The 22,756-nt window shown below is 38.6% G+C and overlaps 2 protein-coding genes across 2 annotated transcripts; both read left to right on the plus strand.

Annotated features, from left to right (window-relative positions):
* The first annotated feature begins 616 nt into the window (after window positions 1–616).
* LOC124868863 lies at window positions 617–5,513 on the plus strand. The gene is made up of 9 exons (XM_047366489.1): window positions 617–685; window positions 776–1,069; window positions 2,146–2,379; window positions 2,493–2,597; window positions 2,683–3,321; window positions 4,228–4,485; window positions 4,611–4,701; window positions 4,813–4,864; window positions 4,940–5,513. The coding sequence occupies exons 1-5, from the start codon at window positions 631–633 to the stop codon at window positions 2,943–2,945; spliced, it is 951 nt and encodes a 316-aa protein (XP_047222445.1). The 5' UTR covers window positions 617–630; the 3' UTR covers window positions 2,946–3,321; window positions 4,228–4,485; window positions 4,611–4,701; window positions 4,813–4,864; window positions 4,940–5,513.
* Window positions 5,514–10,581: 5,068 nt separating this feature from the next.
* akap8l (A kinase (PRKA) anchor protein 8-like) lies at window positions 10,582–21,826 on the plus strand. The gene is made up of 13 exons (XM_047365600.1): window positions 10,582–10,729; window positions 11,423–11,461; window positions 11,640–11,850; window positions 13,659–14,259; window positions 15,835–15,952; window positions 16,042–16,091; window positions 16,303–16,333; window positions 16,418–16,523; window positions 16,778–16,919; window positions 17,336–17,441; window positions 17,527–17,657; window positions 18,087–18,182; window positions 20,663–21,826. The coding sequence occupies exons 1-13, from the start codon at window positions 10,705–10,707 to the stop codon at window positions 21,104–21,106; spliced, it is 2,100 nt and encodes a 699-aa protein (XP_047221556.1). The 5' UTR covers window positions 10,582–10,704; the 3' UTR covers window positions 21,107–21,826.
* The last annotated feature ends 930 nt before the right edge of the window (window positions 21,827–22,756 follow it).

Below are 22,756 nucleotides of genomic sequence, written 5' to 3' on the forward strand. Positions count from 1 at the left end.
AACCGCACCGATCCTCTGTCTGTGTCCAACTCCATTCTCCCCTCAAGAAACCAGAAATACTTCAACTCCTCTTCTTGAGACAAGAACTCCCCTACAACCTGAAGAAGACAAGCCACCCTTTTCCACTAGAAAACTGTTAGGTATTATTAAGTCAACTCAGAGGCAAGAACGATACAGTCAGTTTTACTTGCAGCAAGGGTAGCTCACTTTGCAGTGCAGACTACAAAGTTTTGACACCCTATGTCTTTATTTATATGCACAGTTCAGACAGGGTGTGTGTGTGTGTGTGTGTGTGTGTGTGTGTGTGAGGCTGAAAAGAGGCTGGTTCGCACGGGATGCGATTCAGCCTAGTGTGTGTGTGTGTGTGTGTGTGTGTACAAATAGATAACGATGATCAGAAGCAGGTCAGAGATTATCTAAGAGCTTTGTAAAAACGGAAGGAAGATGCATATAAGTATCATGGTTGCATCTGGTTTGTTTGTCACATTTTCTTCAAAACTACTGCTGTTGATTGTGGCTGGTGAGTTTAATTTTATATTTCCTATGTTAACAGTGAAAAAGCAGGTATTTTATTAATTCATTTGTTTGTTTGATTATTTATCCTTAATAGAAACAGGGAATGCAGTGGCCATGCTGTTTTTAAAAGCTGAATGGATGTTTCTGGGCTTCGTCCTGTGCATCTCAGGTCTGAGAAAGAGTTTATATGTTGTATAATAAATGGATATAAAGACTGTTGTCTTAGTTAACATCAATTATTAATGTGCATCTGTTAAAGTGGCTCTGGGAAAAGAAAGAAGCATCTGTATCCTAAAAGGTTCTTCTGTTAATCTGACCTGCTCTGCTGAAAATTCATCTGCCTCCAAGAGCTGGTACACCGTCAAGAGAAGCAATACCATGTTTGATCTGAAAGAGCTTTCTGCAAACGGAAATGTCACCTACAAAATAACTGAAGATGGTACTCTAACCATCAGAGATGTAAAACACAGTGATAATTATTCTTACTGCTGCCAAGAATCCAGCAGCAGACCTGAACTGTGCTGGGAGGACCGAACAAAGCTACACGTTGCAGGTACAGATGGGGCCTTTGTCTTTTAATATACTGTAGAACCACATTGAAAGGCTACTTTGAATTATATTGATATGGCTACAGTTGCAACAAGATGTTTACATAAATTGTATAAAAAGACAGAACTACTTTTCCCACTGGTGACAGACATGAATTTAGACTAAACAGTTCCTGTTTTGGGTCGGTTACGACTACCAAAATTATTTACTCTCTTAAACAATTCTCTTTCAAAACAATGTGTTAATTTTTTGAGAACTTTTAAAACTTTCTTCAGATTCATAAGTTTGCATACAGCATATGGGCATCTTTCCACAAGCTTCTCACAACAGTTTGATGGAATTTTGTCCCATCTTTGGATCTGAGTAGGGCTTGTGGGGCTCCTGGCTCTGCTGACAAATGTTCTTTTGGACTGACATTTATACTTGAAATAGTTTGGTGCTATGCTGGGATCCATTCGGAAGGCCCATTTGCCACTAAGCATTAACCAGTTATTGGGTTTAGAGGACACTTGCTCATTCGCATACAGCCAATTTGGTTTGAATGACTGTTGAATGAAATTGAAATCATCATTTGAAAATTACCTTTTGTATTTAGTGAGGTTGTCTTTGTTTGGGGCGGCTGCACAGTTTTTAATACCATTGCTATGCAGCAAGAAGGTCCTGGATTGAAATCGCGGTGTGTGGTCCTTCTGCATGGAACTTGCATGTTCTTCCCGTAAATGCTTGGTTCTCTTCGGGAGCTCCGGCTTTCTCCCATAGTCCAAAAACATGACTGTTAGGTTACTTGGCCTTTCTAAATTGCACTTAGCTGTGATTGTGTGCATGTATGGCTGTTTGTTCTGTGTGGCTCTGTAATGCTCTGTAATGGACTGGTGACCTGTCCGAGGTGTTCCTCACCTCTCTCGCAATGACTGCCTATGGATGGATGGATGTCTTTGATGTTAAATCTTGATTTTACATGTGCAGCACTTTGTTGCAGTTGTAGTCATACTTTATAAATAAATAAAGTAGGCAATTAAAATTTGTTTGATGATCTGAAGAAAAGCTTTTTTCACAGCATGGTACATACTGTCATTTTAGACTTGCAAGTAAAGGTGTTTCCTGCCACAGAGGGACAGAAAGTAACTCTGATGTGCACAACCAGCTGTCCTCTGACTGAAAGCCCTGCGGCCTTCATCTGGTACAAGAACAGAAAGTTCCTCTATGAGGACTGGTCCCCCTGGTACCAAGAGCTGGTCAGCAGTGATCAGGCAGTCAGATACTCCTGTGCTATCAAAGGCTACGAGGACCTCAGAGCTCCTGAGGCCTCAGTGGGTGAGAGACATCACAAAACTTGAAATTTAGCATTAACATTGAAAAAAAAAAAAATATCACTTAAACGTATCAAACTACATTTGGAAAATGATAAGGGGTTCATTTCTGTACAGCTTTCATCAATCCAGACTGCTTTGGTGTGACATATCCAAAAGCTGAAGTGTGTCCCAAGGAGCTGAAATCAGCAGATCAGCCCTGCTCCATCACGTATCCCAGAGGTGATGTTTCCACATAGAAACACACTATCCATTCAAAAATGTAAGACATAGCCTCATGACATGTTTGGTTGTGCTCTTCTGACAGAAGTACGGGTTGAAATGATCTCTGAGAAGGACTTTACAACACTGACCTGTAACACCAGCTGCCCTGCGTCTGACTCTCATACCGCCTTTAGGTGGTACTGGAACAGAAAGCTGTTCATGAACTGCACAAACCAGCATATTACAGTCTTTAAACATTTTGCTTACATCTCCTGTGCTGTTAAAAACAATGAATATCTGCAGTCTGATGATATCTGTAAGTATTATATAACTTTTTCATTGCATTTCTGCCCAGGTGCTTTCTAGGCTGAAATCAGTTTTCACTAAGCATTTTAAGATTTTTTTTTAGGCAAACGCCCCCCCTGTAGGAATATTAATTATGTCAGCAGGAGGTTCTGCATGCTGGAAGGATCTTCTGTAAACATTTCCAGCAAATACTCAAAACCAAATTTTTCAGACACTACTTCTGAATCATGGCATAAACTAAAGAGAAACATGAAGGAGGCGGATGTCACCACGATTGAAGCTAAAGGTCGTGTGGAGCACTACAGAGTTGATGAAAACCAACATACGCTGAGAATTAACAACCTGAGGAAGAATGACTCAGGAGAATACATGTTCCGTCTCTATAAGTATGAATATCAACAGCCTGACTTGCTGGAAGTGATCCTGGTGGTCACAGGTAGTACCTTACATTACACACCAAATCTTTGAAACGCTTTGTACAGAGTCTTGATTACCTGTTAGTTTAGTCTGTGACATCAAATTCAATTCAATTCAGTTTTATTTATATAGCGCCAATTCACAACACATGTTGTCTCAAGGCACTTCACAACAGTCAGGTACATACAATCCAATTAATCCTAATCATTGAACAGTGCAGTCAGATTCAGTTATTTATTCAAATTGGATAAAAAGTTTTTCTATCTAAGGAAACCCAGCAGATTGCATCCAGTCAGTGACTTGCAGCATTCACTCCTCCCGGATGAGCATGTAGAGACAGTGGACAGTCACTGGCGTTGACTTTGCAGCAATCCCTCATACTGAGCATGCATGTAGCGACAGTGGAGAGGAAAAACTCCCTTTTAACAGGAAGAAACCTCCAGCAGAACCAGGCTCAGTGTGAGCGGCCATCTGCCACGACCGACTGGGGGTTTGAGAGAACAGAGCAGAGACACAAAGAGAACAAAGAAGCACTGATCCAGGAGTCCTTTCTATGGGAAGGAAAAGTAAATGTTAATGGATGTAGCTCCTTTAGTCGTTTCACCTAGAAAGAAAGAACAGATCAACTCTGAGCCAGTTTTCAAGGTTAGAGTCTGAAAGAGAGCACATATAATTAGTTACAGTAAAAGCTCAGTCAATTTCCATGTCTAGGAGAGAGAAAGGGTTAAACACTGAAAGACAGGGCTATGTGGATCATCGGTTGAGGGTGAGTGCATATTGGTCCATCAAAAACCCATCTTATGACAAAGACACTAAAGATTAAATTATATGATACAGTAATTGCAATGTTAAAGGACAAAAAAACAAGCATATGCTTTTGCGTTAGAACATTCTGATTAATCCTCCATCCCCCAACATGCTTCAGGTCTGAAAGTGACCATGACTCCCTCTGATGTGGTGACAGACGGTCAGAGAGTCACACTGACCTGCAGTACCAGTTGTCCTCTGACAGAAACCACGACCTACATATGGTTCTTTAATGGACAGCTGCTGAGCCTGAGTGAGACCCAGAACAAGCATGTTGTTCTAAACCCAGTCAGAACTCTGCATGCAGGAAACTACTCCTGTGCAGTCAGAACCCACCAGAATATCAGTTCACCCCTGGAGGCTCTCACTGTCAAAAGTAAGCATGACTGCAATTCAAGGACCAGATTGGATTGCTGTGTCCAAGTATATTCTATAAAATGATAAATCTATAAAATGAAGTGTCACACTGTAATCAAGCATTTTGTATTTATCTTTCCATAGAAGAGAAATTCGTGGCAGTAATGAATATAACAAGACTGGCCTTTTTGTTGTTGTTCTCTCTTTTTGGATGTAAACTATACCTGATCCTGAGGTAAAAAAAAATGGAAATTATTTTTTATCATGTATCAAATATCTTCTTGTCATTCTGATTGACCATGTTTTTAACCCTGTTAACTTTTTATTTTTATTAATCGGGAAAAAGAACAATTGTGACTCCCACAGCATAGCAGAGTGACAAATCAAAAACTGATGAGGTGATTACAAATTAAAAAAATTTAAATGACTTTTTCATGTCTTTTTTTCAGTCAAGTATTTTCTTTTGCTTTTAGGAGACTGCACATGATGAGAGAATCCCCCCATTGGCCAGAAATCCGTATGCTGAAGGAGAACAAGAACAGCAACTGGACACCGTGTAATGACTTGACTGTAGGCTGCAGTAAATGACCTGAACCCAGCAAATAATATTAAAGACAGAATGCAGGATATGACTAAAAACCTTAGATCTGAAAGATAAATTAGAGGCCTTTTCTGTTGATATCTCTTCCTGCTGGTTGGATGTAAGTTCCTTATTTGCACACATTGGCAGATGAAATCATGAGATAGAAAAGCTAATGATAACCCTTTTGTCAAATAAGATGCAAACTGCTCTATGTTACCACAAAAGTAATGAAAGTCATATCACATTTCATATGTCGATTCTCTGTAATATTTATTAAATACACATTTGTTAAAATTCTAAACTTTTGAGACTTTTGAACTGAGATGGACTGGTGACCTGTACATCTCAGTCCATCTCTTTAAGTTTTTTAAATATTTTCTGCCTCTTGATGAACAAATCAACAGCCTGATTGAGAAAGTGTGCCCACCCTTAAAAATATTTATTTAAAGCAACTTTTGAATCAGTTTCAGCATTCAGTCTTCTTTGGCAGATGTATGTCAGCATCTCACATCTTAGCTTAGTGATATATTCATATACAGGTCCTTCTCAAAATATTAGCATATTGTGATAAAGTTCATTATTTTCCATAATGTCATGATGAAAATTTAACATTCATATATTTTAGATTCATTGCACACTAACTGAAATATTTCAGGTCTTTTATTGTCTTAATACGGAGGATTTTGGCATACAGCTCATAAAAACCCAAAATTCCTATCTCACAAAATTAGCATATCATTAAAAGGGTCTCTAAACGAGCTATGAACCTAATCATCTGAATCAACGAGTTAACTCTAAACACCTGCAAAAGATTCCTGAGGCCTTTAAAACTCCCAGCCTGGTTCATCACTCAAAACCCCAATCATGGGTAAGACTGCCGACCTGACTGCTGTCCAGAAGGCCACTATTGACACCCTCATGCAAGAGGGTAAGACACAGAAAGAAATTTCTGAACGAATAGGCTGTTCCCAGAGTGCTGTATCAAGGCACCTCAGTGGGAAGTCTGTGGGAAGGAAAAAGTGTGGCAGAAAACGCTGCAAAACGAGAAGAGGTGACCGGACCCTGAGGAAGATTGTGGAGAAGGGCCGATTCCAGACCTTGGGGGACCTGCGGAAGCAGTGGACTGAGTCTGGAGTAGAAACATCCAGAGCCACCGTGCACAGGCGTGTGCAGGAAATGGGCTACAGGTGCCGCATTCCCCAGGTCAAGCCACTTTTGAACCAGAAACAGCGGCAAAAGCGCCTGACCTGGGCTACAGAGAAGCAGCACTGGACTGTTGCTCAGTGGTCCAAAGTACTTTTTTCAGATGAAAGCAAATTCTGCATGTCATTTGGAAATCAAGGTGCCAGAGTCTGGAGGAAGACTGGGGAGAAGGAAATGCCAAAATGCCAGAAGTCCAGTGTCAAGTACCCACAGTCAGTGATGGTCTGGGGTGCCGTGTCAGCTGCTGGTGTTGGTCCACTGTGTTTTATCAAGGGCAGGGTCAATGCAGCTAGCTATCAGGAGATTTTGGAGCACTTCATGCTTCCATCTGCTGAAAAGCTTTATGGAGATGAAGATTTCATTTTTCAGCACGACCTGGCACCTGCTCACAGTGCCAAAACCACTGGTAAATGGTTTACTGACCATGGTATCACTGTGCTCAATTGGCCTGCCAACTCTCCTGACCTGAACCCCATAGAGAATCTGTGGGATATTGTGAAGAGAACGTTGAGAGACTCAAGACCCAACACTCTGGATGAGCTAAAGGCTGCAATCGAAGCATCCTGGGCCTCCATAAGACCTCAGCAGTGCCACAGGCTGATTGCCTCCATGCCACGCCGCATTGAAGCAGTCATTTCTGTAAAAGGATTCCCGACCAAGTATTGAGTGCATAACTGTACATGATTATTTGAAGGTTGACGTTTTTTGTATTAAAAACACTTTTCTTTTATTGGTCGGATGAAATATGCTAATTTTGTGAGATAGGAATTTGGGGTTTTCATGAGCTGTAATCATCTGTATTAGACAATAACAAACCTGAAATATTTCAGTTAGTGTGCAATGAATCTAAAATATATGAATGTTAAATTTTCATCATTACATTGTTGAAAATAATTAACTTTATCACAATATGCTAATATTTTGAGAAGGACCTGTATTCCTATATTCCTATTCTAGCTTGCAAAGTCCAAATCCAACTCTATCGGACAGTGAGGATATGTGTTCTCCAAAGCCCTTTTCCGGTGACCCCACAGAAGTCAGATTTAGTTCTAGATTGTCTAGGCTGAACCAAAACGTACAATTTCTTCTGGTGAAGCCATTTTTTATATTGTTGTTACTCTTCATCTTCATTTGAAAGTTTTGGGTCAAAACTGACTGGCATTTGGTACTGTTCATAATTTATTTTACCTTGCAAAACACCCTAGTTCCATCTGAAAAACATTAACCCCATAGCATGTTACTGCCACTGCCCTGTTTCACACTAGGCATTGTGTTTCTTTGATGACACTCAGTGGTGTTTCTGTGCCAAACAAACTTTTGATCAAAAACATCCAGTTTGGTTCCTTCACACCATGACATATTCTTCCCCAATATTTTATAAGGCTGTAGCAAGGCTGCAGGTTTTCTTATTATTGTCACCTCTAAAATAGAACCAGAACTTGTTGGAAACTGCTGCAACTCCTTCAGGCTCTTACTAGCTTCCCCTGACCAGTTTCTTTCTTGCGGCTTTATCAATAATAAAAAAGTCCAGTTTTTGTCACAGATTGTCCAAGGTATTGCTGGCTGTCTTTACTGTAGCATAGTGGATTTTTGTAGCCTTCTCCTGACTGATACCTTGGTACAGTTAGATTAATTTTAATCTCTCTGTAAACCATGGCTTCATCTAAAGTATGCAAATAAGCAAATGTCAGAAATGTCCTATTAGCACAGCTGAGCTTCATTTTAGGTTAATCTGATTTGATATACTTGATGTCAAGTGTGAACTCAGTAAGCATGTATTGGTTCAAAATTTTAAGGATGTGCACACTTACACCTCTTTTATTTTTAAACTTTTCCATGCAATATTTTCTTGTTTTTCATGTAAATTAAACAGGACATGCATATCGTTTGCCTCATAGCACAATTACCTAAGGCATATTTTAGTTAACTGTTACAATATCAATAACAAAAACATGTGCTTGCAGAAAACTGTATTTTTTCATGTTTTCCATAAACATTCAACTTTGACTCAAGCAATTATGCTATGAGGATAACTATACGTAACATTAAAAGTGAAAAGGGTCTAAAAAAAATTTATTATAATCTTAAACCACATCCTTGTGCTTAATCATATTGTTTCAAAGTATTTATCTTGTTTGACATCAACAAATGTTTCACTTACAGTCAATTTATGTACAATTGCTGATTTATATGTTATGCTTCCTACCTTGCTTAACATAGTGGCATATTACTATAAATGTTTATTATGTCGTATAAACAAAGATTAATGTTTCTTTGTTAAACATTTCTCTCGATTTTGGCAACTTCTTAAAATATTTCTAACAACCCATCAAATGTCTCCATATTTTTTGGAGCAAAGTTCAAAACCACCAAGACTACATCACACCAGAATTAATGGTTTTTACCCTCACAAAAATTGATTGTTAAATGAAAGGTTCTGAATAAAGATATCAAAATATCACTTGTCTTTTTATCTTGCATTCACATTAGATAGCACATAAGTGCTCTGTTAAGATGCAGCCATTGCTTTCTGTTGGTAGCTCTACAAACTACAGCAAGAAGGAGCAACTATAAAGGGAATGTTCTTTGAACCAGCAGCTCCATCAAAAATCATCACTTTCATCAAGATAGATGGACCATAAGTAGACTTAAACCCAAATAAGCTATTATCAGTCACTAATTAACATCACTGCCTAAAGAAAGCTTGCATGATGCTTCACAGCATGCACTGCAATGTTTTAAGCAGTAGTAGATGTCCCTATTTGATTGTGGTAGAGTATTACTAAAACATACACTACATTTACAAAAGTATTGGGTCACACCACCAAATCAATGAATTCCAGCGATATATATGTCACTATATGAGTTTACATTTATAAAATGCAAGAGCTATAGTAAGCAGCTTTAAAAAATGGACAGGCAGCCAATACAGATTACCTAAAATTAGTGTCATGTGAGCTCACTTTCTGGTCCTCTTCAGCATTCTTGCAGCTCAATTCTGAAGCACCTATAGTGGAGCTGTAGTTATTTCAAGAAGACTAGAAAGCATAACATTTAAATAATCTATTTCACAAGTTATAAAAGCGTGAACTAAAGGTCTCTGCGTTGGACCGGTAGAGAAATGATCCCACCCTGGCAATGTTCTTTAGATGATAAAATGTGTTTTTAATGTGGTTTGTGAGTATTTAGTTTGACTCAGATATGATGTTGAGTTTTTTTGACCTGATCTGAAAGATTCATTGCCTGTGTTTGAAGTTTCCCTCAGAGTTTCTTGTCTGAATGTCTGTGCCAAGAACTACAATTTTTTTTTTTTTTGTCTTGATTGTTTAATGGCAAACCTGTTCCATTGCTTGTTACAACAAAGTTATGTAGAGTACCATATCTGAAGTCACAACACAGTGCACTATAATTGCAGAAGAAGATAAATAACAGAAAACTGAGGCTTCACATAGGCTCACCAAATCTGGACAAAACCGATTGGAAAATCGCTACCTGGTTTAATGTGTCTTGATTTCAGCTGCAACGTCGAGATGGTAGGGCCAGAAATTGGCGTAAAGAACTTGCCCACCATAACACAATGTACCCATCTTCTGATGGCCACTTCCAACTGAATAATGCACCATGTTGCCAAGCTCAAAATATCTCAGGCTGGTTTCTTGAAAATGACACAGCTCAGTGTGCTCCAAGGACCTTCATACTCACCAGATCTCAGCTCAACCGTGCACTATTGGGATGTAATGAAACAGAGAATTTGCATGGTGGATGTGTAACCCATCTTGTTCGTTCTGATCCAGCAGGTTGACTTCACGACGGACACATTCTGGTTCTCTGTATTTATTCTAACAAGAGACAAATAAACAAGTTGGTGGTTTGCAGCTCCAGCAGCTTCTGCCCCACAGTAACAGACAGCAACAGAAAAAGGGGAAGAGCTGACTGTTACTGGTTGCTATGGTAACCACCAACTGACAAGAGTAACATAAAAAATGTATATAGCAATAAAAGTCAGGAAAAAAATAAATTGTTGATTAAATAAAATGAATTTGAAGAATAAATAAACCAATTTTGACAAACTTCACATCAATAGCAATGTTAAAATAAAACCCCGTTACAGATGTGCACCAACTATCACGTGAATATAAACAAAAATCTCTGTTTTCAACAATTGGGTGAAAATATGGCACCTTGGTACCAGGAAGGTGTGCCTAATGAAGTGGCTGATGAGTGTATATTTTCTTAGATTACAGATTAGAAAACGGATTGATTGGTTTTACGTACATGTTTACGTGCAAGGCCTAGTTGGTCACGTGGTTGGAAGCACAGCCTGTTCTGCATACAGCAGCCGCCCCGGCTAGCTGGTTTCATCCGGTCGCTTTATTGGCGCAGCGGTATCGACCTTCTCACGTTGGGTTGCTGGTTTCGACGGCGCTTTCTAAGCGGTGGACAAAAACTACAATGGACAACAGAGGTTACGGTTCTGGTAAATGTGCACAACATTTGTAGTACTTAGGATGTTGAAAAAATTTAGTCACTGTCTAACTATCGAAAAAAGAGCCTCTACAGAATGCTAGCTGTGTTAGCTGCGGTTATGCACAGTTTTAGCTTCCCAGTTACAACGACAGCGGGGCCCGCTAGCTGTAGCTTTAAACACATAAATTAAACATAGCTAACGGTCGGTAATTGATCATGTTTTGTCCATAACTAATTGGACAAATTTAATCCAAAAATAAGATGTTGCTAGCTGTGGTGTAGGCCTTTTTGGCTAGCATCTGCGCCGTTGTGGTCAACTGCGCCATCATGGTTCTACTTTGGGTTTTTTCGTCTCTTTTTTTCTCTCGCTATGGATAATATCGTAGTGCTGTGTGAAGTTTATTGATTTTTATTATTTAGTACTGGACCCAGTATGTAAAAGGCCGACGTTAAAAGGCGGGATGATAAAATGGCCGCCTGAATGCAACTGCAAGGGATTTTTAAATGTATCGTCAGGCCAAATTACTCGTTCATTGAAAGCAGGTATAGAGCTTTGTCTTCATCACGAATATTTCATGACCGTTATAGTAAATTTGCATATTTTAGTTATATGTGTGCAATTATATTTTGTTAATCAGTATAAACATATATATGTGTGTGTATTTTATTGGTTAGTTTCCTCATACTTTCGCATTTTCTGCAGGTTATTCCAGTTGGGGAGGTGGAAGCTCAGGAAGCAGAGGTGAGGAAATTATTAAATGAAACCTGCACTACAAGATTTATATTTTCTACAAAGAGTCAAAAGTAAAAGAATGGTAATGTGTTGTTGTGAAGTAAAACAAATATAAGGTCAAATCTTTCATATTAAGGGAAAATGGAGTAGGGGTTGTGATTGTTTTTGTTTCTTTTTACTTTTGAAGGTTCTGATGGCTTTGACATGTATGGAGGTGGTTATAAAGACTCTGGGCTTGGGGGATACGGCGGAGGTGGCCATATGAAACGAGGGCTGTCAGGAGGATCAATGCTCTCATCCTCTGTACCACATGCAGATGCGGTCATTGCTAAGATTAACCAACGCCTGGACATGCTCACTCAGTTAGAAGGGGGGTTTAGGGGGCCTCGAGGTGACAGGTAATATTGTTTTCTTTTTCTGCTCCATTTCATCAGGCAGTTTTTTCTGTCAAACATGTCAGCAAATGCAAAATATTTCCCAGTAGTCTTTTATTTATTTTAGGTTAAACACTAGTGTGTATATTGTAATGTACGGCATTTGAAAGGTTAAAGGTAAGAACATCTACCTACAAGTGCATCTCAATAAACTAGAAAGTATTGTAAATGGTCATTTAAATTCCCAATTCAGTTAAACTTAAAGTCATAAGTGTTTGTTTCTCTTGATTTTTTTTTATATTAAAAGAAATTCAGTTTTCAGAAAATCTGCTTATTATAGAAGACTGATAAAATTATTTTAATACAGAAATACTGTTATGACCTTTACAATCATAGCGAATCAAGACCACTGATTCAATAGTTGTCCAACAGACAGCCATTGACATTATCCACAAAGAGGATCAGCCACAAAATGGTGATTCTACAGAGAACTGTCTCAAAAACACTAAACGTTGTGTGGTAGAAAAAAGTGCAGAAGCTACAGTAACAACCTCCATGAACTATTAGTGCTTACACATAGACTAATTAAATTTTGCTGAGATGACTCTGTATAACAGTGTTATACCTAGAGTTCTTACTTAGAGTTCAACTCATTTATATTCCAATGTATTGAGCTGCACTTGTAAGTTTTGCCTTGTGTCTAGCAATATTCATGTAGCAGTATTTGGCCTGTACATATTACAAATTATTCCATTTTCATTTTTCTAGCGCCACTGACAGTTTAAACTTTTAAAGGCTTTTATTTTATGAATTGGAATTTTACAGTAACTTTATTTAGATGAAGGTAAAATATAACTGTGTATTTATTCTCGGAACGTAGACATCTAGTTTGTTTCAGAATGGTGAGGTTCCTCAGCGTTCTCTTGCTGAGGATCACAAAGAGGTTTTGTGAAGTTGTGTAAGTTTAATTGCTATAAAGCGTGGATACTGTAATCTCCTAAGGCTACCTTTAAACTTCTCACCTGAGGAAACTGTTTGCTTCCCGTGTTTTTTTTTTTGGATGGCTTTGGTCTTATTGATTTAAAAGAAAACCATTTAAAGCGCTTGTTGTGTAAAGGCATTGCCTTTTGTCAAAGTGGATATTAAATAACTTCTTTCAATTCGTAAAAGAAATTTTTTTTAAATCCATCCTTTCATCTGAAGCCAGGCCTTCTTCTACATGTTTGTGTTTGCAAACTCCGTTTCCCTCGTCCTCCATGTGACCTAACCTCTGTTCTGGCTTTAGGTTGCCAAGTTTCCAGGTGGTGGGTTGGTACTGCTTTAAGAAGCTGTAGTGATTATTAAGACATTATTTATGAATAAGAAAAACACCACTGTTGGAACAGTTGTCATTTTTATATCATCCCATTTCTTTGGTGTTCTGTATAATCAGGTCACATCTCAGGATCTTTTAGTACTTGCACCTGTCTCAAGACGTTGCTGGTTTAGCTGGGCTCTGTTCTTGTCTGGTTAAGCTCTCCCAGCCTATCCTTTTAACAAGACAAAAACCTAAACTAAATTGCATTTCTTTAATCTGCAAGAGTCTCTGTAAATAAAAAGAGAATATTGTAAAAGGATGACCACAAGTTGACTATTATTTGTTTTGGATCATCACCTTTTGATCTAATGTGGTTTGTGGTTTTTGCATAAATCTGGATGTGACAGGACACTTTGAGAAAGCAAGATGATGGAGCAGAAGAAAAAGCAGGTGGAGAAATCCAACCCTGGCTGCCTTCCCTGCCTCTCTTGCTCTCTGCTCTTCTACCAACCCTCTTCCTCCCTCCTTCCTGCAGGTTTGACGAGTACGAGTCATTCGACTCACGCTCCTCCGGGCTCTCCTCCTCCCGAGATCTCTACAGATCTGGCGGCGGTAGCTATGGTTTTGGGGATGGCCGTGGGGACAACATGCTGATGAGTCAGCGAGGAGGCTCTGGCTACGGAGGGGGAATTGGGCTTGGGGGAGGAGGAGGCTTTGACAGCCCCTCCTCTTCCTATGGAGTTGCAAAAATGCGACAAAATATGAGAGATTCCTTCGCCAGTGGACAGGGAGGAGGTTCTGGAGGTGGAGGATGGGTTGGAGCTGGCCGACATTCCCCCAGAAGGGGTGGAAGCGCTGGGGCTCGAGGACCTGGAGGAGGGTTTGGAGGCCGCAGGTCTGACCCCACTTCATTAAGTGGAGGTATGCGGGGAAGTGGTGGCGGTGGCCATTCCCACCGTGGCCATTCTCCAGGAGGTGGTAGAGGCAAGCTCCCATCCCTCCTGTCCAACCGCATGTACCCTGAGAGTGGTGGTTTCCAGGGTTCTGCTTCAGGGCCTCAAGACTTTCCTGGGAGGCATTTTGGAGGGGGGCCACGAGGTGGTCGCCAGCGAGGCCGCAAGAGACCCCTTATCAAAGTAAGTACCTCCAGCCAACCTGAGAACCTGGGCAAATGTTGAGCCCTTTCTGATTCCCTCGTTCTTTTATTCTTAAATGGAAAGTTAGGCCAAAGTGCTAATGCACGGTACTTCCCAACTACAACAGTTTGTGAAATAAAACACAAATTTGTCAAATTCTTTGCACTTCTGATTCCATCTACCTTTGATTAAAGTGGTCTAATGAAGTGCTCCATTTGCAGTGATAACAAATTAGTCCTGACTGCTTAATGCTTTCTAATTAGCTACAGGTTTATTATTTTTTCCACTGCAATTTCTGTTCACGATTATGTGTTTTAATATTTTAAAGAAACCTGCCACAAATTTGTTAAATAGTGCATTTCAGTTTTTAAAATAAGTTCACAAAGTACTGTTCACTAGCTAAATCTTTTTTCCCATCTTGTTTAAATTGTGGGTGAATTGCACTATAATCACACTGAAATTATTGTCTTGAATTTGAGTCAACCAGTGCTGATTTATATAAAACCTGAAGAAAAAGGGGGCATTCATGAAGCTTCTGGGTAAAATAGGGAGTTATGGCCTCCTGAGTAGGCATGGGCCGGTATGAGACATGTTCCTGTAAAGTCTGGGGAATGTTGGACTTGGATTTTAATATTTCTCAGGTCTGAAGGAATTGTATATTCCAAACTTTATTTCTCATTCCATTATCTGAAAGTTGCTTTCATCTGTCCATTTATTTGTCCCTCTCTGTCCTTCCCTACATTAATTTATAATTATTATTTGAACTGTTTGTGTTTTATCAAACCATCCATCAGTCCTATGTGTCTGTCTGTCTAGTCCATCCTTCATTGAACCATTCTGTCCTCCTTTTTTATTTGCACATTAAAATTGGCTTAAACACACAACTATTTTGAAAATCTGGAAAAATATAGAATTTTGACACAAATAAGTGTGAGATTTTCATTGTATAATCTTGGGTTAAAAAACCACAATTGGATAAAATCATATTTTAACAAGCATTTGTGAACATGTTAAAAGTCATCATTTAAAATCTCTTTCATGTACTTAGTTGTACTTCATTTGCAATTAGTGGAATAAATTACAAGTCTCTCATAGATGATTGATTTACGTATGTACACAGTAGTGGGAGACTTGTATATAAATTATAATAGAGTGAACACCCACTAAAATTGATTGCACTTTTCAAGTAAGCAGGTTTATTGTGCAGATTATTGCAATAGTTTGCAATTCTGCTCAGTAAATTGTAAGGCAAGTGCTACTGTTACTTCGTTCCATACATCCAGAAAAAAACTTGATTCTGTCTCGTTCTCTGGCACTAACAGGTGTTTAAGCAGTAGGAAGTGTACAGTAGGGGATCAGTGGCAGCTTAAACCTCGTTATTCATTGCAACCAGACACCGGCCCATGCCTAAAGAAATTTGGGATTCAGAAAGGCAAATGTAATTCGCATGCCTTGACCCGTTTTCTCTGTGCAACTCAATGATTGTGAAAGCAGATATGCAGTGTGGGTTTAAGTCTGGAAATGTGTATTGATCTATTTTTTTGTTTTGTTTTTTTTTGTCATTTGGCTTCACAGCAACAAGTGAAGCCTCAGCGTGACGGTCAAAAAAAGAGGAAGCAAACTCAAAGTGGAGCTGATGAGCCGGAGTCAAAGATGAACAAGACGGAGAGCGAAGGGACTGAGGCGACCCAAGGTACCACCTCAGATATTTGGGAGAGGAGTAGTAAGCTAAATTTGACTTTCTTGGGTCTGATGTTTGCTTTATTTTTTTTATTTAAACAGAAGAACTGAAAACAGAGGGTGCTGACGACAACCCAGAGACAGCTACTGGGGTGAGTAGGGAAAGTTTTCCCAAAACGAGTCAGTCATTTAATTGTCGTTTATTCAGGTATTTGGTTAATCAAATATTTTATTATACCATTTAGACACATTTTAAATACTTGAGCAAAAAGCATTTGGCTGAAGGTCTGATCTTTGATAGGAATGACAGTTTGCCACACAAATGAACTTATCAGTGTGTTTGGTTTTTTTTTTGTAATACAGGAGACAACTTTGTCTGAAGAAGGGAAGACTGGTAATTTCTAACACTGGCTATTATGAATTTGTTATAATCTGCATTTGTGAAGTGTACCTGAGCTGATTCTTCTAACTGTTGCAGCTACACCCAAACAGGAGGAGAAGAAAAAACCTGCACTGAAACCAACTCCGACCCAAGGACAGGAGAAGCAGCAAAAAGCGAGGAAGAGACGGGGTTTTATGGACAGGTGTGGTCTTCATATAAATGTATCTTGTTTCTTAAACTAATCCTGTTAGCAAAATGTAATGCCTTTGCTGAATTAAAAAATTGATACAATTGATTGGAACTATGCTATTTTGTCATTTTCTAGGTGGAAGTTTACATGACTGTTATATATTTTGTTTCTTTTTGCCATTCCCTGAAAAAACTGGTTCTGATTCCAGTAAGTTTGAGATGTTTTAATCTTTGTCTCGCTGTTTGTTCCTCTTTTTGTTGTCTTAGGTTGATGTTTGCATGTTCTGTTTGCAAGTTCCGTTCGTTCTACAAGGAAGAAATGGATGCTCATCTGGAAAGTCGTTTTCACAAGGACCACTTCAAGTTCCTTTCCAGCCAACTGTCCAAGCCTACCACAGACTTCTTACAGGTGACCATGCATTGTCATGAAGTTGGTTTGCAGTTTACAAATACACTTGGTTCATGTAGAGTAAAAACCTATTATTGCATTAGACTTGATAGAAGAACACACACACTCTTTAAAAAGTTGTTTTTCTGCTTCTTTTAGCCTTCAGCCCATCTTGGGTCGGCCCATTTACCTGAACCTTGTATTCAAATGTCCAGATGATTATAAAAAATGAGTTTGATAAGTAGGACATTTAAAAAAAAAATAATGTGTAGGAATTCTGTGTTCACTTTAAAATAAATGCTGACTGTAATCTTTCATGTCCTCATTCCTGAAGACTTTCTTTATATAGTGAGAGTGCATTAGTCAGTCATGATCATAGAGTTACAAAAATCATATTTATTTATTTATTTATTTTTTTTCTTTTACAATTGTTATAGGAGTACATGCAAAACAAATTCAAGAAGACTGCAGAGAGGGTCGGCCAGTTGGAAAACCACAGCGCCACCATCTGCCAGATATACAGAGAGCAGGATCTCACACGGGGTAACTACCTGCTTCCAGTTGTTTGTGCACCTAGATCAAGACATATCAACTGTTTGTGCTGATTATTTTCTCTTGTATTGTGCAGAACTTGGAATGGAGCACTTCATGAGGAAGGTGGAAGCGGCTCACTGTGGAGCCTGTGACCTTTTTATTCCCATGCAGCCCCACCTGATTCAGAAGCACATCAAGTCTCCTGACCATAACTACAACCGGAAGGTACCCATAATCACTAGTGTTTAACTGAATTTACTAGTCTGTGTGTGAAAGAACAAGACCTCTGGAAGTATAACAAACTGACAAACATTACACACCCGATTGTTTGAACTGCAATTTAATCCATTCTGCAGCATTCTTTATATTATTGGGTTCTTCCTGCTTAGTCCTGTCATGGTCAATGAGGAAGATCTCATTCTTTTATAGATAAGATTGACACAAATTTCTCCTTTGTAGTCTCTAACAGGGTAATGAAAATTACAGAATTTATTTGATTGTGGTAAAGTTCCTCATTTTTTATTTTTTTTTGCTAAAAAGCCCAAATGAATTAAGCATTACTTGCACGTTTTTGTAGAGAATTTAATCTCTTTGCTTTAATAATGTTTTTGTTGCACTCTGTGTTAAACCTGGAACTATTACTTTTCCTTCAAGGGTATGATGGAGCAGTCTAAGCGTGGCAGTTTGTCAGTTGCACGTAGCATCCTTAATCACAAACTCATTGGCAAGAAGCTGGAGAGCTACCTGAAGGTATGCATTTTCTTTTTGTAAGCGCATTGTTGGTACAGATGCATATGAATAAATTAGAATGTCATTGAAAAGGTTCTTTATTTTAGTAGCTCGATTCAAGAAGTGAAGCCCATTGATTTATTACAGACTGATATTTCAAGAGCTTATTTCTGTTAATTTTAGTGATTCTTGTTTACAGTTGATGAGACCTAAAATATTAAGTGTCTCAGGAAAGTGGAAGATTACGCAAGACCAGTAAAAACAGTTTTCAATACGGGGGTTGCACCTGCTGATTTGAAATATCAAGCGCACAGTCACTCTCCACAAGCAGAGTAGTCATATTTTCTCTGGTAATATTTTCTGACCATCTGAATTTTGAATTTTCTTTAGCAGTCAGCAATAAGTCCAGAAATTAGCAGAACTAAGTACTTTAATTATATCACTGTTAGTAATTAGTCTATAAAAGTTTCACTTTTTAAAATTTATTTTATGAAAGGAAAATTGATTTGGATGGAGCTGTACATGTTTTACGTGGCAGAAAATGAGACTCCATACAGTTTTTTATACACTGTAGGGTGATTAATAATCTTAAATTTATAATATTTGAATTACAAAAAACTGTTTTGCACATACAATAAATCACACAAGCTTAAAAGGCCTTATTTGTAATTGTTGTGATTATTATGAAGATATTTCATAATATTTTGCTAAATAATAATTCGGTCTGTTAAGTGTTGTCCTGTGAATACCAGCCCAATAAGGTGGCGGTATTAGGACAATAGTGAAAGGGCTGAGCCAAGTTCTGACGTTACTGTGCAGCTCTGCACACACGGGGAATAAATTCACGCAATTTTTTAAAATACAAAAATGTATTAACAAAAATAAGTCAACTCAAAGTCAAACATATTTCAATCAACAAACTCACTACTATCCTAGGACAATCCAACCAAACTACCAAGCAGAATGAAAGAATAAGGAAGTCCAGCTATAAACAATATGAACAAGTAAATCAAAGATGGTTAAAAACCATGGTCAATAAAATGATGCAACATTACCAGTCAACATTATTTATGTTTGAGAAACAAGGATTATCTTGAGGAATCTGGAAATAAAGTTAAGTTAGTTTTGGAACTAACTTAGGCAATAATTGGTATACCTTCAAACCACCATTCACAATGCAAGATCAGATAAAACATTAAAATATTTTATTAAAAATAAAGAATGATTTGCTGAATAAAACCAACCTTTTGGATGACTAATTATCATCGGTGTTTAATTAGCTGCCTTTTATTTATTACAATAATATTTAGGGAAATATTATTTTTCAAGAATGGAAACCAACAACCTTTGTGGATACACGATTCTTAACTTGGTGTTTTCAAAGCCTGCGGGCTTAGCTGTTGAAGTTAAGAAAATAAGTTTATAGCTTGTTTTCATCCATATTAAATCAAACGTATCTTTAAAATACCATCAATAAAAGGGTCAAAATGCATAAGCGTTGACGGTGCATTGTGGCTGATCTGTGTTTAAAAACCACCCTTAATAATTTGTCTTAACTTTAAAAACACAACACATCATTAGCTGAGCAACTAGTCTGCTAGGACTTAACTGAGTTTCTCAACACAAGAAAAACCATCATTAAACAAACATTATTTAGATTATTTCAATCTAAACTAATCTTCTCTGCCCAAACACTACCTCTAACGTGAACCGTCCTGAGGAAAAGGTTTCCGGGTGACAAGATGAGGGAGATCCGGTCATCCACGTGTGGACTAAAAGGGACTAGTGTTGCAGCTAATCTCAGTAGCTGTAAGGGGTCGGCTTTTTAGCCGGTCCGGCCGAACTGAAAGTGACAAAGGCACATTGCGCGACTTCAGTGGGGTAGCTCTCGCTACCTGAACATGCACGCAGGAAGGCGTGTGATGGTGTGGTCTCCGGCCTTCTTTTCCAGGTTGTAGGGCAAATCCACTTCGATTAGGGCTGGGGCTGCTTCTGGAGGCCTCAGAAGAAAAGTCAAGCCACGCTTGTCTTATTACACTCTTTTATGAATGAATGCTGGATACACGAACAGCAAAATCATTACTTTGTTGCATACAATCAGCTTTATCGTAGTCACTTTTGGATCCAGGGATTCTTTAAAGGAGAAGCGTTACTCGCCCTTGAGTTTCAAGGCTTCCAGCTGATGCGTGCTCCGGTCCCTCCATTAGCCGCTGTCCGCAGCCAGAAAGGGGTCAAGCGGAGGGGGAAGCTTGCTCTTGGGTCAGAGATTCCAGCTCTGACTCGTCATCTTCCTGGGATGTGTAGAGTAGGTTAATGCAATTAGTTTGATAGTTCCAGAAAAGTTCTTACTGGCCTTTTAATGATGTAACCCATGGCTGGGGTCCCAACAGTAATGTTAAAGCAGATTTGTAACTAGGTGGTTAATTTGTAGTTGCTCATATTAATATCTCAACTAATCACTTCCTTGATAAATAAGCTTTCAAATATCCTTTCATTGCCAGGGTGAAAACCCATTCACTGGGAACCAAGATGACCACGACCCAGAGGACTCCATGGCAATGGACGTATCAGAGTTGGAGTTGACCGGGGAGACGGCAGAATGCCAGCCAGAAAATACAGAAGTCAAAGATGGGTCTGTGGCTGCTGAAGTGGCTGAGGGAGGAGAACCAGCAGCTGCTGCAGTTGTAGGGGAGGAAGGAGAGGAAAAGATGGAGGAGGAGCAGCAGGAGGAGGAGGAGGAGGAGGAGGAGCAGCAGGAGGAGGAGGGGGAGCAGCAGGAGGAGGAGGAGCAGCAGCAAGATAACCAGGAAGACGGAGAGCAGGAAAATCATGGAGAAGAAGGTTTTGAGGTTGGAGAAGGAGAGGAGGAGGAAGAGGATGATGAGGGATATGTAGTGCACGATGAAGGAGACGAGGGAATCCATGGTGAACAGGAAGAAGCATAGGAATGTCAAGAATGAGTTTTGCATCCTTTCTCTGAGCTCTTAATGTGAATATGTTTCTGGACCAGTTGGTGACCACTTCCACTGGTAAATCAATCCAGTTAGATTAGCTGTACATACCTCTGCTGTTAGTTTTTTTTTTTTTTTTTTTGAGACTGTCTTTTTTTTTTTTTTTTTTTTTTTTTTTTTTGCATTAGGAATAGGTTTTACACTTCAGGTACTGTTTACTCCTGTTAATACCGGGAAACGAAAAGGATGTTCCTATAAGTAACTCTTATGCATGATTGCTTACCAGTATGTTGAAGAGATGTTTATAAAACAGTTTTTTGGGGACAAACAGGTAGCCTTGCTGTGTTGAGTCTTAATTCTAATTAATGCTTGTTCTGTCTTCATTCTCAATGAGACAAGAGTTTGGATTTATTTTTATTTAAACCTCAAAGGCAAATTGTATTTCTGAGAATTTCAAGCTTTTAACCTTTTTGTGAAATGTTTATCATTTCTTTTAGAATATCAGTATTGTAAAGTTAAAACATTTTTGGTTGTTTTTTTTTTTTTTCTAGTTTACATGGTGACCCAGAATTGACCTAATTGACAGTGATTGCAAACAAATGAAGTTTTACAGCAATGTGAGCTTTTTAATCTTGCAGTGAAAATGGTGGACATTCACAATAGAATAAATGTGACAATTTGTTTCAGTGAAGAAATAAACTTGTTCAAAACAAAGCACTATTTCTTTTCATGTTTCAGATAATGTTCGGGTTGTTTTACTAACCTTTCAGCTGGTCTGTAATTTTCCAGAAGTTCGGTGAATAATGAACTTGTTTTTTTTTTTTTACTAAACAGGTCTTTACAAACAGCTAACGCTACTCTCCCATTTCTATACAGCCATTAAAGTACTTAATTTGGATTTAATGTGATTGATCAGCAGAAGTCACATAATCGTGGAAGGGTGTGCATGTGTATTATGCGGTGGTTGACGGGTGCAAACTGCTAAATGCGCTGCAAACGTAAATGAACATAAACGCAAACGAAAAAGGATGCAAACAACCTTAAAAACAAATGCAAAGAAAAGCTCCCCCTAGTGGTCTGGTTTACTTCACTTTTGTGGAGGGAGTTTGCAGATTTTCTTTTTGTAATTTGCAGCAGTTTTTCTTGCATTTGTTTAGTATGTTTTGGCTTCTCTGTTTCATGTGACTGGAGTGTTTTTCTATTGTATTTGGGGGTTTTTTTTGTGTGTGTGTGTTGGAATTTTCATTATGATTAGCAGTTTGTTGCTTGTTTGCTGCTGTCAATCATGGTAGAAGCCCTTTTAATCTGATACTCCTAAATAAAATCCAGAGCAACTATATACCTTCAGATGTCACCTAATTAAACACGATTCAAAGCACTGTACAGCCAATGGTTAAGATGAAAAATATATTTGTTAGAAGGGACCAGTCAAAGTCAGGACCTAAATTCAACTGAGAAAGATTAAAGATGCTCTCCATCTTAATCTGACTCCATTTGGGCTATTTTGCAATGAAGAATGGAAAGAAATTCCAGTATTTATTTGCAAAATAAGTAGGGACACTTCCCCCAAAGACTTGCAGCAAAACGTGGTTACATACAGTATTGGTTTAGAGTAGATGAAGACAAATGCACTGCATATTTCAT

The sequence above is a fragment of the Girardinichthys multiradiatus genome, chromosome 5 (assembly GCF_021462225.1).
Source record: "Girardinichthys multiradiatus isolate DD_20200921_A chromosome 5, DD_fGirMul_XY1, whole genome shotgun sequence".
Taxonomy (NCBI): domain Eukaryota; kingdom Metazoa; phylum Chordata; class Actinopteri; order Cyprinodontiformes; family Goodeidae; genus Girardinichthys; species Girardinichthys multiradiatus.